Below are 13,584 nucleotides of genomic sequence, written 5' to 3' on the forward strand. Positions count from 1 at the left end.
AATGGGGAAAGAGAAAAGGCAGAAACAATTTATTTCAGAATTATAGGTAGTTATTTCATAAAATTTTGTATCGCGAAATTTTTTGTGTTCTCCCCAAACGACGTGATAAATCTTATAACTAATTAAAATGTCTATATGTTATTTTATTACTAGTTAAGGCGTGGTAATACTTGAATTCCAATCGACATATACTAATTTTTTCTTATCTCCCGATCATCTGTTGATACAGAATATCGTATTTTTACTTTGTTTATTGTCGAGCTCCAACGGTTGAAATACTTTTTTAAAGACTTTTGGAGTTCTACTCCAGAATCTTTTAAGCTCTTCTGTGACAATGAGGCGGCTATGGATATAGCTGCCAATCCAGTTTTCCATGAACGCACTAAGCATATCGATTCGATTTTCACTTTGTTCCTGAGAAACTTGTAAGTGGTCTTATTTAGATTTTTCATGTTCGCTCCACCTATCATGTGGTTGATATTTTTACCAAACCGGTGGTTCCTAACCAATTCAACATGTTACTTCCCAAGTTAGGCTTGGCTAAGATTCTTTTGAAAATTGATATTACCCGAAAACCATTTTTTCTCGCAAACTTTTTTCCCGTATTTTCTTTTCTTTATCCAAAATTTTCTGAAAACTGTATTTGCATGAAAATTGTTTTCCCCAAACCTCGATTTTTTTCCTCAAAAATTGTTTTTCTATAACCGAAATTTCTTAAAACTTTTTGCTTCATGAAGACTGTTTTTCTGAGGAATATGATTTTCGTAAAAATAATATTTTTCAGGAAATTTCGGTCATCGGAAAAAAAATGTTTCCGAGAAAAAATGGGTTTAAAGGGAAAAATGATTTTCGGGACAAATTGACTTTCGAGAAAAACAGTTTTAAAAAACAAATGCCTTTCGAGAGAAAAAATGGACAATTTTAGGAAAAAATATTACGATCAAAATTGGTAAAAGGGGTTTGAAAAAATGAGTTATAAGAAAAATGTTTCTTCAAAGTTTGTTTAAGAAGATTTGAGAAAACAAATGATAATATATCTCAGGATTCTTATTAGTTACCAAATAACACTAGAGAGGTGATGAAATAGAGGAGAAACGAGGTGTTTAAATTTTTTTAAAATGAATTTCATTTGACCCTCTAGTTTGTTATAAAATAGTTAGATTTTTTGGAATTAACCCATATTCAACCAATTTTAAATTTATAAAATCACAAGGGCAATATCGGAAACAAAAAAGTAACCATTAAAGTTTATTGACGGTGTTAACAAAATGAGGGAAATTTTGAATTTAAATAAAATAGGAGGGCGAAACGGAAAAAACTCCAACTGATTTTAGGCGAGACGAGCTTCATTCACTCCAACATTATTTATTCAAATTCGAAGATATGAAATAATAACACGATACATCAAAGATTTAGAATTTAAAGATAATAAATAAATGTCTTAATAAAAATTTATCTAAAATAAAAAAATTGTTCGTAAACCTAAATAGAAATTTATCTATAATTAAATTTTGTTCAAAAACGTAAATAGTACTTCTTAATACGAGATCCTACAAAAAAATAAAATTGGTAATTCAATATTTTGCTAAGGATAAGAATCACATTCCATGTCATTGTTTGGCTCGTGGGAATGGTGTGGACCCGGAAATGCGATTCCCACAAAAAGAGGTAATAGCAAACTCAGGGGGAGGTGGGTTTGTGATTCCCATTCTATCACATATATTAATACTTATTGACAAATATATCATTTTTTTTTAAGCCAATGGAAACAATTTCCATTCATAAGTGATAAAATCACGATGTTACATGGATGATAATTCTTATTTCTCTCATCTGAAAACTTCATGAGAGTATGTCTACATAGATGCTTTTCTTTGATGTGCAATTATGTGGTGAATTAGACTGTTAGATGTTTCATTGTTTATCACACATTTACAGGTTTTGAACCTGTGAGATCCCAAGCAGTCAGGCTCAGGATCTAAATCGACCCTTGACCAAGCTGATCCCTGAGTTACTTGGCCGCATTCTGACTGCTTAGGTCCTATCTTAAGAATTGCTTAAACTGGTTTTTGCTAGTCAATGATCGAAAATAAAAACAGGAGACAAAATAAAAGTGAAGTCAATTAGATCAAATCAACTTTCTAAATATTTTATACATGGTCTACTTGAATCTATTGATTAAGGGGAGTCGGAGATATTTCACAATCAATTCTAAATTGTGTTGGTACGTCATAGACTAATGCTTTTTCCTCCTCCTCCTCTCGACTACTCTCTATGTTCTTCTCTCAACTCTATGAAGAAAAAGATTAAATAAAAGTTAGAGGATTAAAGAAGAAAAAGAATTCAACTCTATCAATCGGATTATTTGTTATTTACTAGTCTAACAAAGGGTTTTTTATAAGAATATAGTTAAGGTATAAAAATACAATGATATTATTGTTTTCTAAATCTAGTAATGTTAATAAGTAATATTACAAGTTAATGTCTACTTAATAAATATTATTATTAGTCAATATCTAATTATTAATTAATATATTTAGTTAGTAATCAATCATTAATTAATATTATAAATTATTATCTAGTTAATAAATAATATTCTTAGTTAGTATCTAATTAAGAAATATTATCAGTCAGTATCTAATTATCAATTAGTATTATTAGTTAGTATCTAATTCATATATAATATTATAAATTAGTATCTAATTCATATATAATATTATAAATTAGTATCTTATTAATAATATTATAAATTAGTATCTTATTAATAATATTATTAATTAGTATCTTATTAATAATTTTATTAATTAGTATCTTATTAATAATTTTATTAATTAGTATCTTATTAATAATTTTATTAATTAGTATTTAATAAATATATAATAATATTACTTGGTATTCTAATTGAGATATGTTGTTCAACAACTTCTCATATAAGTCAGACCAAGATCTATGTTGGCATCAGGAATTTGACTTTGTTGGAACTACAAGAGACTAAAAGAGTCTTATTGATGAATAAAGAGTTCTAAGCTCTTACACGGAGGAGATAACTCACATAGCTTCAAGGAAGGATCGATCTAGACAAAAAGGTCAAAAACAAAAAGGAAAGAAAGAAATGTACTTGAAGAATGAAAAGTTTCCTTGAGATGTGCAGGTCGTACAGTCTAGCTATTTGCTTTTCTGGAGCTTGCCTGAGGTAGCAACTCACTTGTCTGTGATCAGAATAAGAATTGAGGAGTTAGAGTAAGTACAAATTTAAACTGGTTTTTGTTGCCTACAATGATTTACTTCTATTACTTTTCTTATTAAATATTATTAGTAGTCAATATCTAATCATTAATTAATATATTTAGTTTGTAATCAATTATTAATTAATATTATAAATTAGTATCTACTTTATAAATAATATTCTTAGTTAGTATCTAATTAAGAAATATTATTAGTCAGTATCTAATTATTAATTAGTATTATTAGTCAGTATCTAATTATTATATAATACTATGAATTAGTATCTTATTAATAATTTTATTAATTAGTATTTAATAAATAAATAATAGTATTACTTGGTATTCTAATTGAGATATGGAGTCTCTACTATAATTTTCTCTCTCTAGAATTGAGATTGTCGCATGAGTCTATTGTAACTTTTCTTTATGTTCGTCAAAGTACATATTAGAGAGATCGGAGGTTGTCAGAATACATCTGAGCCTAAGTCTCTTTAATACTCCAGAATTATGAATTAAAAGGTTTTTTTGTTGAAAGGAATTTTAAGGTTTCTTATTTGGGTGTGTCGTTAGACGACCACTAAAATTTCTCAACCTTTCTCTCGGTGGCACAAAGGATGATCTGGCTTGATTAGTGACGTTATAAAGGCCAGGTCGGCCCGGGACCGACCCGTTCCGTACAAGCCCGACCCGACCTGGCCTGTACGGAAAACGGGTCTGGCCAATCCGGGTGCTATTCCGGGACCGAGCTGGGCCTATGGTTTGGGCCCGACGGGTCAGGCCCAACCCGACCCGTCAATTTTTTTTCCATGCCTTATTTTTAAAATTTCATAGAGAAATTGTTGCCTTTTTAAAAGTCCACCAGCCTTCTGTGCAGTGGTTGGACACCCCTCTTAAGCTCATGTGGTCGTGGGATCGAGCCTCGGTGGAAGTAGTTTGCCATCAATATTTATTCCATGTAATTTAGATAATGTAATAATTTGGCAGATTTTAAGCCTCTTTTTTGTTGAGTTTTAGGTCTATTTTATTCATGGTTTAAATTTGACAGTTATTGTGTTTATTATATCTTCATGATGTGTCAATGCCTTCTAACTACTAACGTAGATCGTAGTCGAAATCTTAAAGAAAAAAAAAGAACTTGCTTTGGTCGCGTTTAAGTGAACTCTTTATATCGGCTTACCATTTCAACATGCCACACTCACTTCTTGAGTGATTTTTTTTTTGTTGAAAGGAACTTCTTGATTGATTTGGACAAATAACACTTCAGATGTGAGTGTATACAATAAAAATGAGTCCGATCATAATTTACATTGCTTGAATATGTATGTATATTCGAAACGAATAAATGGGTGAATTTGTTAATGGTAAATTTAAACTGTGAAAATTATAATTCGAAACTATAAATGATTGGAAACATAAAAGAAAACTATTGTAAATAAATAAAAAATTAAATAAACAAAATGTCTTCGTGGAATTTCTTCAGGTGTGCGGGTCGGAGCTGGTATGAGTTTGCCTTTCTAACCCGTTTGGTAAATCTTGCTTTTCAATGTCTTCTTGAGTTTCCTCAACTTGTAATTGCTTTATGTTACGACCCGAATTCCTCAAACCGTTCCTTAAGCAAATCGGCCCAACCCAACCCGACCTGACTCCGTCTGGCTCGGTCTGACTGAGGGTCTTTGTGATCAAATTTAATAAAGAATGTTCTAGAAACTTCTTCTTGTTCCAATTTCTAAGAGCACCACCATATAGTCATTTAATAGCTTCTGAAAGTTTCCCATTGAGAAAAACTTGACGAGCACTATCCCATTTGTGAGTTTCCTTTTGAGTCAAAGTCAACGACTCAGTCAAAGCTAGTAAAGGTTCTAACAAATAGTTTCTATCTTTATCATTTCTACTTCTTATTTCTTCTAATAAGGCTTTACTTGTATCTATGCCTGCAAAATGAAGTAACATCCATTTTGTAAGTCCCATTTTAGGTTATAACTTCAGAGGCCAATTTGTTATGTCCACTGCCGAAACATAAATTGTATCTTTTTACCTGAAAGATATCCACCATGGACATAGCCGTTAAATTTCTCGCTTGTATGTTCTCCGGTAAAAAATATGGGTCCTACTGGTGCCTGTAAAAAATATTAAATCATTCATTTAAACAATATAATTATAATACATTACTATTTGTTACAATTTAGAAAAAACGGGAGGGTGTATAGGCACCCCAAAATTTTGTCACAACTTGAGCCATATCTGAGTGCCCTCAGACTGCCGTCCGTGGAGCGCTAAGAGTGAGTACGAGCGTGTGAAATTCGCATATAACTATCATAAAAGAATATAAAACTTCGATAACTGCTATAACATAAAATTAGAATTATGAAATATACCTTAATATCGACAAAGTTCTGATGGTTATAAAGGATGGGGTAGTTACTATAGCTACCACGTTGGAACCGATTGTTCCACCACCTAGGAACAACTATTTGTGTAGCTTCTGGCACATCGGACCCAAACATCTCTCTGAGCACTTCCATCGCCTCCTTCATTGTCTCTGTGTCTGATTGAGACTCCACTCGTTTTGATTCCTCGTTCGTTAATGTCACTACTAGAATGTTCGACCCAGGATACGCGTTCTCCATATGCTGTCCAAGATAAACATGCGAAATGAATTAAGCTATAAATTATTCAACTGTTTCCTTAGATCTGCTTTGACAAATAACAGCATTTCAAATATAAGCATTGTCTAACATTTTCGTACTTAATAATATAAAAACACAAATTTATTAAATATATATATGAACTTTTTACATCTCAAAATAGCAATCTCAATCTTGACCTAATAATTCAGATTTGTGACTAGGGAATTCGTGGATCCAAGACTTAATCCAGCTAATCCACAATTAGTACCAACTCATATTCTATTAACATGCATGAAAGTACACTAAAAATAAATTACGGCTCATTTAATCAAATTTTGTTTTTTCGAATTTATGTGTGCCAGCAAGAGATTCTGTCATAAATTTATAATTAAAGAACACGATAGGACCCTCGATTGATAATAAATAAACAAAAATTATTGAGCTAATTATTTAAAGATGACACGTGCAACTTTCACATAAGTATTTTTTTAACGAGTGATTACATGTGCGAGATAATAATCTTTTCGTAATGAATTATATTTTATGTATATTTGAAACTCTGATTTTCAATTTATTAGTTAAGTACTTATCATCTTATATATTTTATAGCAGTCTCAAACTCCGTCGAATTAATTTACAAAAATACGACATTCAATGTCAGTAAATTTACGAACATTTACAGCTAATGAAACAATGACATGTGAGAAAATGCTTCTTCTAGGTAACTTATTTTATTTTGTATACCAAATCAATATTGTAGACTTTTTGTCTGCCTCATGATATCTGACTTGTAAGACTAATTGATTCAGACTGATTTGAAGTCTACTTGATTTATAGCAGTCTCAAACTCCATCGAATTAATTTACAAAAATACGACATTCAATGTCAGTAAATTTACGAACATTTACAGCTAATGAAACAATGACATGTGAGAAAATGCTTCTTCTAGGTAACTTATTTTATTTTGTATACCAAATCAATATTGTAGACTTTTTGTCTGCCTCATGATATCTGACTTGTAAGACTAATTGATTCAGACTGATTTGAAGTCTACTTGATTTAGATGGTTAAAATTCAAATAATAATAGAAAAACAAACACCACACGTATATGTATAAAATGAACCAGATAATCGCAGTTATGAGTAAAAAGATAAGCAAAGGGGTCGTACCTGCCAAAATGTGTAATAACCACGCCTCTCGTGTGCATAAAGGAAGAATTCTTTTCCAGATCCACACGGCCAGAATTTGTATGGAAACTTGAGGAAGATTTTTGTATAAACTATCACTTCACATTTCATTATCGCTTCCGTCTTCCATTTCTGCATCCACCACCCAAACCTTGTTCATTACTATTATCGTTGTCTCAGAACAGCCAAACAACATCAACTGTATATGACTCAATTTGATTTTATTATATTCATTTAATCACTTTCTTACTTAATTAGAAACTAGACTAACTACAGTTCAAAAGATTAATAATAAAAAATGTTGCAAGTGTTAATTTTATAATGTTATATTTCTCCATAGAAAAAGATTCCTCAACACACCGTAATTTTCTTGTATATACACTAGATTATGACAGGAAACTATCAAACATCAAGTCTTTTGGGTTATCGGATATCAGACTGTCCGGACTTGGATTTACACAACTCAAAAGAAGAGCGATTTTACGCCTTATTCAAGGGAAGGGTCAGACATTGTCGACATCAACACTTCAATTCTAATCCCAGTAGGTCACTTTAGCTTAAAGAATTTTTGAAACGTTATTTCGTTATAAATGAAGGTCATCCAAACATGTGATCTCTCTTTACGATGCGGTTTAAACCACGTTTATTTACCTATACTCTCTCTATATTCTTGAAACGGGCGGATATTTAATGATGTGTGATGTCGGACAAATATTAAAGGTCAGCCAGACAAAATGTCAAGTACAACTTGAAATCTAATTCCGACTTGATTATTTCATGGGGCTGATAGGGTTAGACTCGTCTTCGTATTTTGGGTACGTACCCATGAACTTTAACAGATTCGGGTGCCCACGACGAATTTGGGTACATGTGCTGTACGAGTAGGAATGATCTGACAAACATGATCTCCCAATGCACGTACCCCCCCAGCCGTGAGAAATCAAAAGTCACCCTAATTAATTATTCATTATCATAATCAACTAAATATTCATAGAGATGTGTGTGGGGAAATATTTCTTGGTATTATTAGTTGTGGATCCCTTAATCCATGGTATTGATCTATTAATTACTATCTTAATTAGGTCATTTACCTAAACCAGTGTGCTCCATAATAGATGCAAAATTTAGACCTAGATTTTGTAGGAGTGGGACCTAAGTTGGTCATCTTTCATTCAAAGAGTCTTGTCTACATTTTTATGAGGTAAGAATGGGCTTATTTGAGCACAAGACAAACATGGGAATTTTGTCTTTTGATTACTAAGATAATACCCTAATACTCGTATTAGGGTTTTAGTTGTTGGAAAATCACTATATTATGTGAATATTAAATATTTTAATTTTGCTGTACAACCGATATAGATTGCTACAAAAATTACACAAGTGAAGTCGAAGTCAACGTGATGAATCATAATTTTTCCTGCATGCTGTTCTAACCTTAGTTGCCAGCAAATAAAATAACAGAAGTAATCGATAAAAGAGGGAGGGAGAGAGAGAACATACGGGTAAAGGAGGGCGGAAGGAGATGAGATCACTTTGGAGAACACCAACACTAGCAGACAATATGACGTAATTAGCCTCGTAAACAAAACCATCTTCCGTTCTCACAGTAACACCATTTTTCGTGTATTGTATTTCTCGAACCACCTGCATTTTCAACCCAATAATATTATATCAAACAAATCTTTACAATTATCGATATATATAGACTTAAAGTCACCAAACACACTATAAATGAAAGGTAAATCTATTCTCTCTTCCATTTCTCTGAGTCAACCCAAAAAACTCTGTGCATCAAACAATCCCAATGTCATTTATTTAACCTACCCTCAATTTGGGGAAGCACAAGGTCCAAATACGTTTAGATTTGGGTACAATGAAGACAAAAAATATAAGTTGTCATCTTGAGAGTGCGGTTGGCTCTAAAGTACTACTAACAACCAAGATAAAAAAAAAATTGACAATTTGCTATAGGATGATGTCAACCAGCCTTCCGTGTTTGTTATTCATGTTTTCTGTTTTGACACTTCTAGGACTTGCAATTTTAAAAAGTCTTACTAAAAAGGAATGTTTAGCCTCTTGAGAAGAACGACACACTCGCCTAACTACTAATGTATGATTGTTTACAACACAATTTATATTATACCGGTAAAAGAATGACAAGTTCAGATAGAAGTTGAAGTTACCCGTACAACAAATTTACCCAAAGTATAATTATTTTTATTTTTTAAGTTTATTTTCTCAATGAATTTATGACAATAAATGATTGGATACTTCTAGTAACAAAGAGTGTAGGTGCAGTATAGAATTAGGGTGCAGATGATCTCTCTCTCTCTACATTGAATATATCTGGCAGACTTTCTATCTACCTTGCCATTCCCTTTTGAATTTGATATCTTCTTTCTTCTAAAGAAGCATCAGACTTTCAGAAAGTAATAAATTCCAATTGTCTGTATTTTTATTACTTTGGGATGGGGAAATGAAGGGGCATCTGATACTTATAGACACCTTTTCTATATCATGCATACTATGCAAATAACAACAGAGACATTCCCCCATATCTTTAGACAGGTAAGTCCTGATTTCACTAGATGGACGGACAGGATTTGTAGAAAAAATTGAACTTCAATTCTTTCCAACATTTTTGTAAATTACACGAGGGCCTCGTTATACAAAGGAAGACATGCTGGGTCTCTTAGATAAACGAAAATTCGAAAAGTCCCTCTCCAACACTCCAATGATAAAGAAGAGGAAACTTCCTCTTATTTTATTTTATTTTTGCGTTTTTTGGCTCTCCAAATACTTGAACTTGCTCTTCATCTACAAATCAGAGGTAGGATGGAGGATCCTTCTCAACATCAAACCTAAGTAAATGAGAAGAAAGCAACTACACTACAGTAGTAGTACTACTACTACTGTGCCAGACTATACAAGGACAGGATGGATTCATGATTCATTCACTCCCACTTCCACCCCACTTGACTCCACTCATCTTCCCAATGGCTTAACTTTTTGGATTTAACTTCAAGTCCCTCGCAGAATTCTCGTTAGTCTTAATCGGACAAAAAGTGTCAAACATACTAGAAATCTATTTAAGTCAGTCATTCAGATGAATCAGACTTAGCTACTAGTATCACCCTAATCTCGGACTCTCTAATCATAAGATTCAAACATTGTCTGTTCATACTTCAAAGAATCATAATTGAGAAAGTGGGTCATTAAAAAAAAGTTTAAGTATGAGTTGGAGAACCCTAAAATTACAAGGGTTGTTGAGTTGACTATTACCCTAAAACCTATAAAGATCCTCTCTGTTTTTCCTTTTTGATCTTTTAACACCTTTTTAATCAAAAAAGATAAAATCCGTCCTTATCTAACTACTCTCTCAAATCTAGAGAGGGAATTTGTTCTATTATAGTAGACTACCACAATTTCAGCAGAATTTGTGGGACACCCTTTAGTTTTTTTATTTTATTTTGATTTGACCCATTAATCATCTTCTAATTAATCTATAAGGATGTCAAAACGAATATCAATCAAAGTTAAGAAAGAGAAAGTGAATTTGTTAATTACCTTGTTGAGTTGAAGACGACTGTCAACAATTTTTCCTTCAGATGTGAAAAGAAATGTCTCTGCCATTTTATATAGTAAGAATTCATATCCTCTTTCATCTGCTACTAGAAATTCTTCATCTCCATATTCTGTATATGTTGATATTGGTTCCACCTCTGAATAAAAACTCAATTATCAGTTTACCCCCCAAAACAAGATTAAGTAAACTGGTATTTTAATCTAAATAAATCACTTAATGATTCACACAAAAATAGGCGTATTAAAATTGTCTAGAGTGAGTTCAAATTAAAATCTCTAGTCAAATTGTAAAACAAATCAATTCAGACATCAAGATAATTCAGAAAGCTAATTTTTTTGACTTCAAAAATCAAACACTACCGAGAGTTTTGTTCTGCACTAGAATATGGAGGACGGATATCTGAGTGGCTCATTCAAGCTATCAGTTGAGTCAGACGATTCAGATTCAAACAATAAAAAAAAATGCATTACAACCAAAATCATTTTTTTTAGTTGAAAGAACCAAAATTAGAGTTTCACCTGCCATCTCAAAATCATGGAGGACGAAGTCAATTGCCAATTCAATTGGAGTTTTTGGTGATCTACATAACAAAATAAACAAATCCCAATGGTTAATTTCTATCATCAACTCAACTTCAAACTTCCAAGAAAAAAAAAATATTAAAAGAGGAGAATTACGATGATGGTTCAGAAACAGTTGAAATTCCAATACGATTAGCTTCTTCATTATTCAACTCTTCAATCGCCGATTTAACCGCTTTATTATACGAATCGTTCGCCAACTCGGTCTGAAATATCTTCCCGCTGAAACGAGTTGAATCGGCCGAGTTAAAAGAGGTTGAGAAAATTAATTAATTACAGTAAAAAGCCAATTAAGAAAAAAGCGTAACGGGAAATATAAGTTCAAAAATAACGGTATTATTAAACGAACCTTCGATCATAAATATTGTAACGGGCGTTACTATAATCAGAAAAACAGGTACGAAGATTGAATTTATTAGCGAGTTCCCAAATAGGATTCGTAACGGTTCCAGTTCCACCAACACCGGCAACCCAACCAGCACCGATTTCAATCGGAACACCACCGAAATCTTCTTTTCGGATTCTTCCACCGATACGATCAGAAGCTTCTAAAATCATTATATCTTCTACTCCATTTTCCGATAAGACTTTCGCCGCCGATATACCTTCCACAACAAAAATTCACAAAAAAACGTCAGATCAGGTTTTAGTAAAATAAAGTTAGTTTATGGTGCCGGAATCTGAGTAGAATCTCACCTGAAACACCAGCTCCGATTATAATGACGGAAGAAGAGGTCGGTGAGTCCATTGGGAGGATGAAGATGTAGAGAGAGAAAGTAGAGAGGGGGGGAATTGAAAATTGCGGAAGTAGTTTGTGGTTTTTATAGTGATGGGAATTTGAAGTGATTATTGAAAATGACAAATATACCCTCGAATTTGTGAGGAATTGGGTAGGGGTTTAGGGGTAATAAGTGTCATTATGAAGGAAATATTTTCAAGGTTGTTTCCGTGATCTTAACTGAATCGGTTTTTATAGTCGTCGTGTTTGTGAAGGAGTGTTTCCTATTACTTGCACGTGTGAGTATAAAAACGTGTGGGAAATAAAAACGTGTGAATTTACTTCTAAAATACATGTTTTTGATGTAAAAAGCAATTTCACCTAGACGGGAAACAGAATGTGATGTGTCTTGTAAGGGTTTAAGTACCTCTTCCTAGCTACCTGTTTTAAAGCCTTGAGTTGAAGTGCTAATAATGTCGTGTTGTCGATAGATTACACCTTAATAGCACAATAATACAGAGTTTGGACAGTGAATTATAAACCAATTTTTCACCACTCGAAAAACAGAGTATGGTGCCACTAATAAGGGTTTAAATACCCCTTCTTAGAGACACGTTTTAAAATCGTAAGATTCTCCTTCAGTGATAATGATACCGTGAGGTCCTCAGTCGCCAAAATGTGCAGTATTACTGGCAATTATGATATCCCCACAGTCATATCACGTAACATTTTTTTGTAAATTTACAAAGTGGCCTTTGTTTATTGTTATGTACACTAATAAATTATACAAATTTTTCATATCATGAGATAAACAAACACATGTTATCACCTGACTAAAGTGATTCAATCACATGGCAATGACTATGGTGAGGGATTAAATAGTGGATTATCGATAAATGAAGTATGGCCTACGAGTGGTGGTTGGATTGTATAGCAAATCTAATATCTAATATATAAATATAATCAGCGTAAACCCAAAAAGACAAAGTTGAGTTAAGTAAGCTAAACTATAATCTTATTCCTATTTATGATTGGTTATTTGTCCTTGTCTACCCTAGTTATGTGAATCGGTCGTGTTACATCAATTGTCTTTGTTTATGGTTTCTTATAGTTCTAGTTTGTGTGGTTAGAACTGGAAAGTTTTTCGGCATTCCAAAACTAAAAGGTGAAAGTTGGAGAAGGCAATTTATCTCCCTAGCTTTGCTATTTATTGAAATGAAAATAAACCAATAACTACCATACATTAATGGTCAAGTCACATTAGAAGTCAACAAAATAGGACTCATGTAGAAATACCAAACAAGGGAAGGTTGTCAATAGTTACATCCTTTTATATGTAAACACCTAGAACTCTTCTTACATCACCTTTCCAATAATTGTTTTCCCATACCATCTAAGAAAAAGTTTAACAAGCACTTGCGAGACATATAGACTACTAACTTGACGGACATTCAGGAAGTGTTAATATCTGAAAAATGCATTCGTATTCTAACCTATTTTAACCATCAATTCACTTGCAATGACTCCACAATCGACATGATCATACATATTCTGCACATTATACAATCTGTACTTCGCACACCATAAATTAAATACGTTGACAGATGAGATTTGTATCATGTCTAGGATCAAATCGTCGAGAAAGTATGTAAGGAAAAGG

At 32.6% G+C, this 13,584-nt stretch overlaps 1 protein-coding gene across 1 annotated transcript; it reads right to left on the reverse strand.

The window, feature by feature from the left end:
- Window positions 1-4,531: 4,531 nt before the first annotated feature.
- On the reverse strand, window positions 4,532-12,148 carry PAO1 (polyamine oxidase 1). The gene is made up of 10 exons (XM_086638722.1): window positions 11,903-12,148; window positions 11,556-11,811; window positions 11,303-11,428; window positions 11,144-11,205; window positions 10,607-10,761; window positions 8,540-8,683; window positions 7,022-7,171; window positions 5,600-5,854; window positions 5,260-5,341; window positions 4,532-5,155 (listed from the first exon to the last, which is right to left on the reverse strand). Exons 1-10 carry the CDS (start codon window positions 11,952-11,954, stop codon window positions 4,971-4,973), a joined length of 1,467 nt encoding a protein of 488 aa, XP_086494848.1. The 5' UTR covers window positions 11,955-12,148; the 3' UTR covers window positions 4,532-4,970.
- Window positions 12,149-13,584: the final 1,436 nt, after the last annotated feature.

The sequence above is a fragment of the Eschscholzia californica genome, unplaced genomic scaffold (assembly GCF_041429995.1).
Source record: "Eschscholzia californica isolate CP2 unplaced genomic scaffold, dmEscCali1.0.p SCAF_5, whole genome shotgun sequence".
NCBI classification, from domain to species: Eukaryota; Viridiplantae; Streptophyta; class Magnoliopsida; order Ranunculales; family Papaveraceae; genus Eschscholzia; species Eschscholzia californica.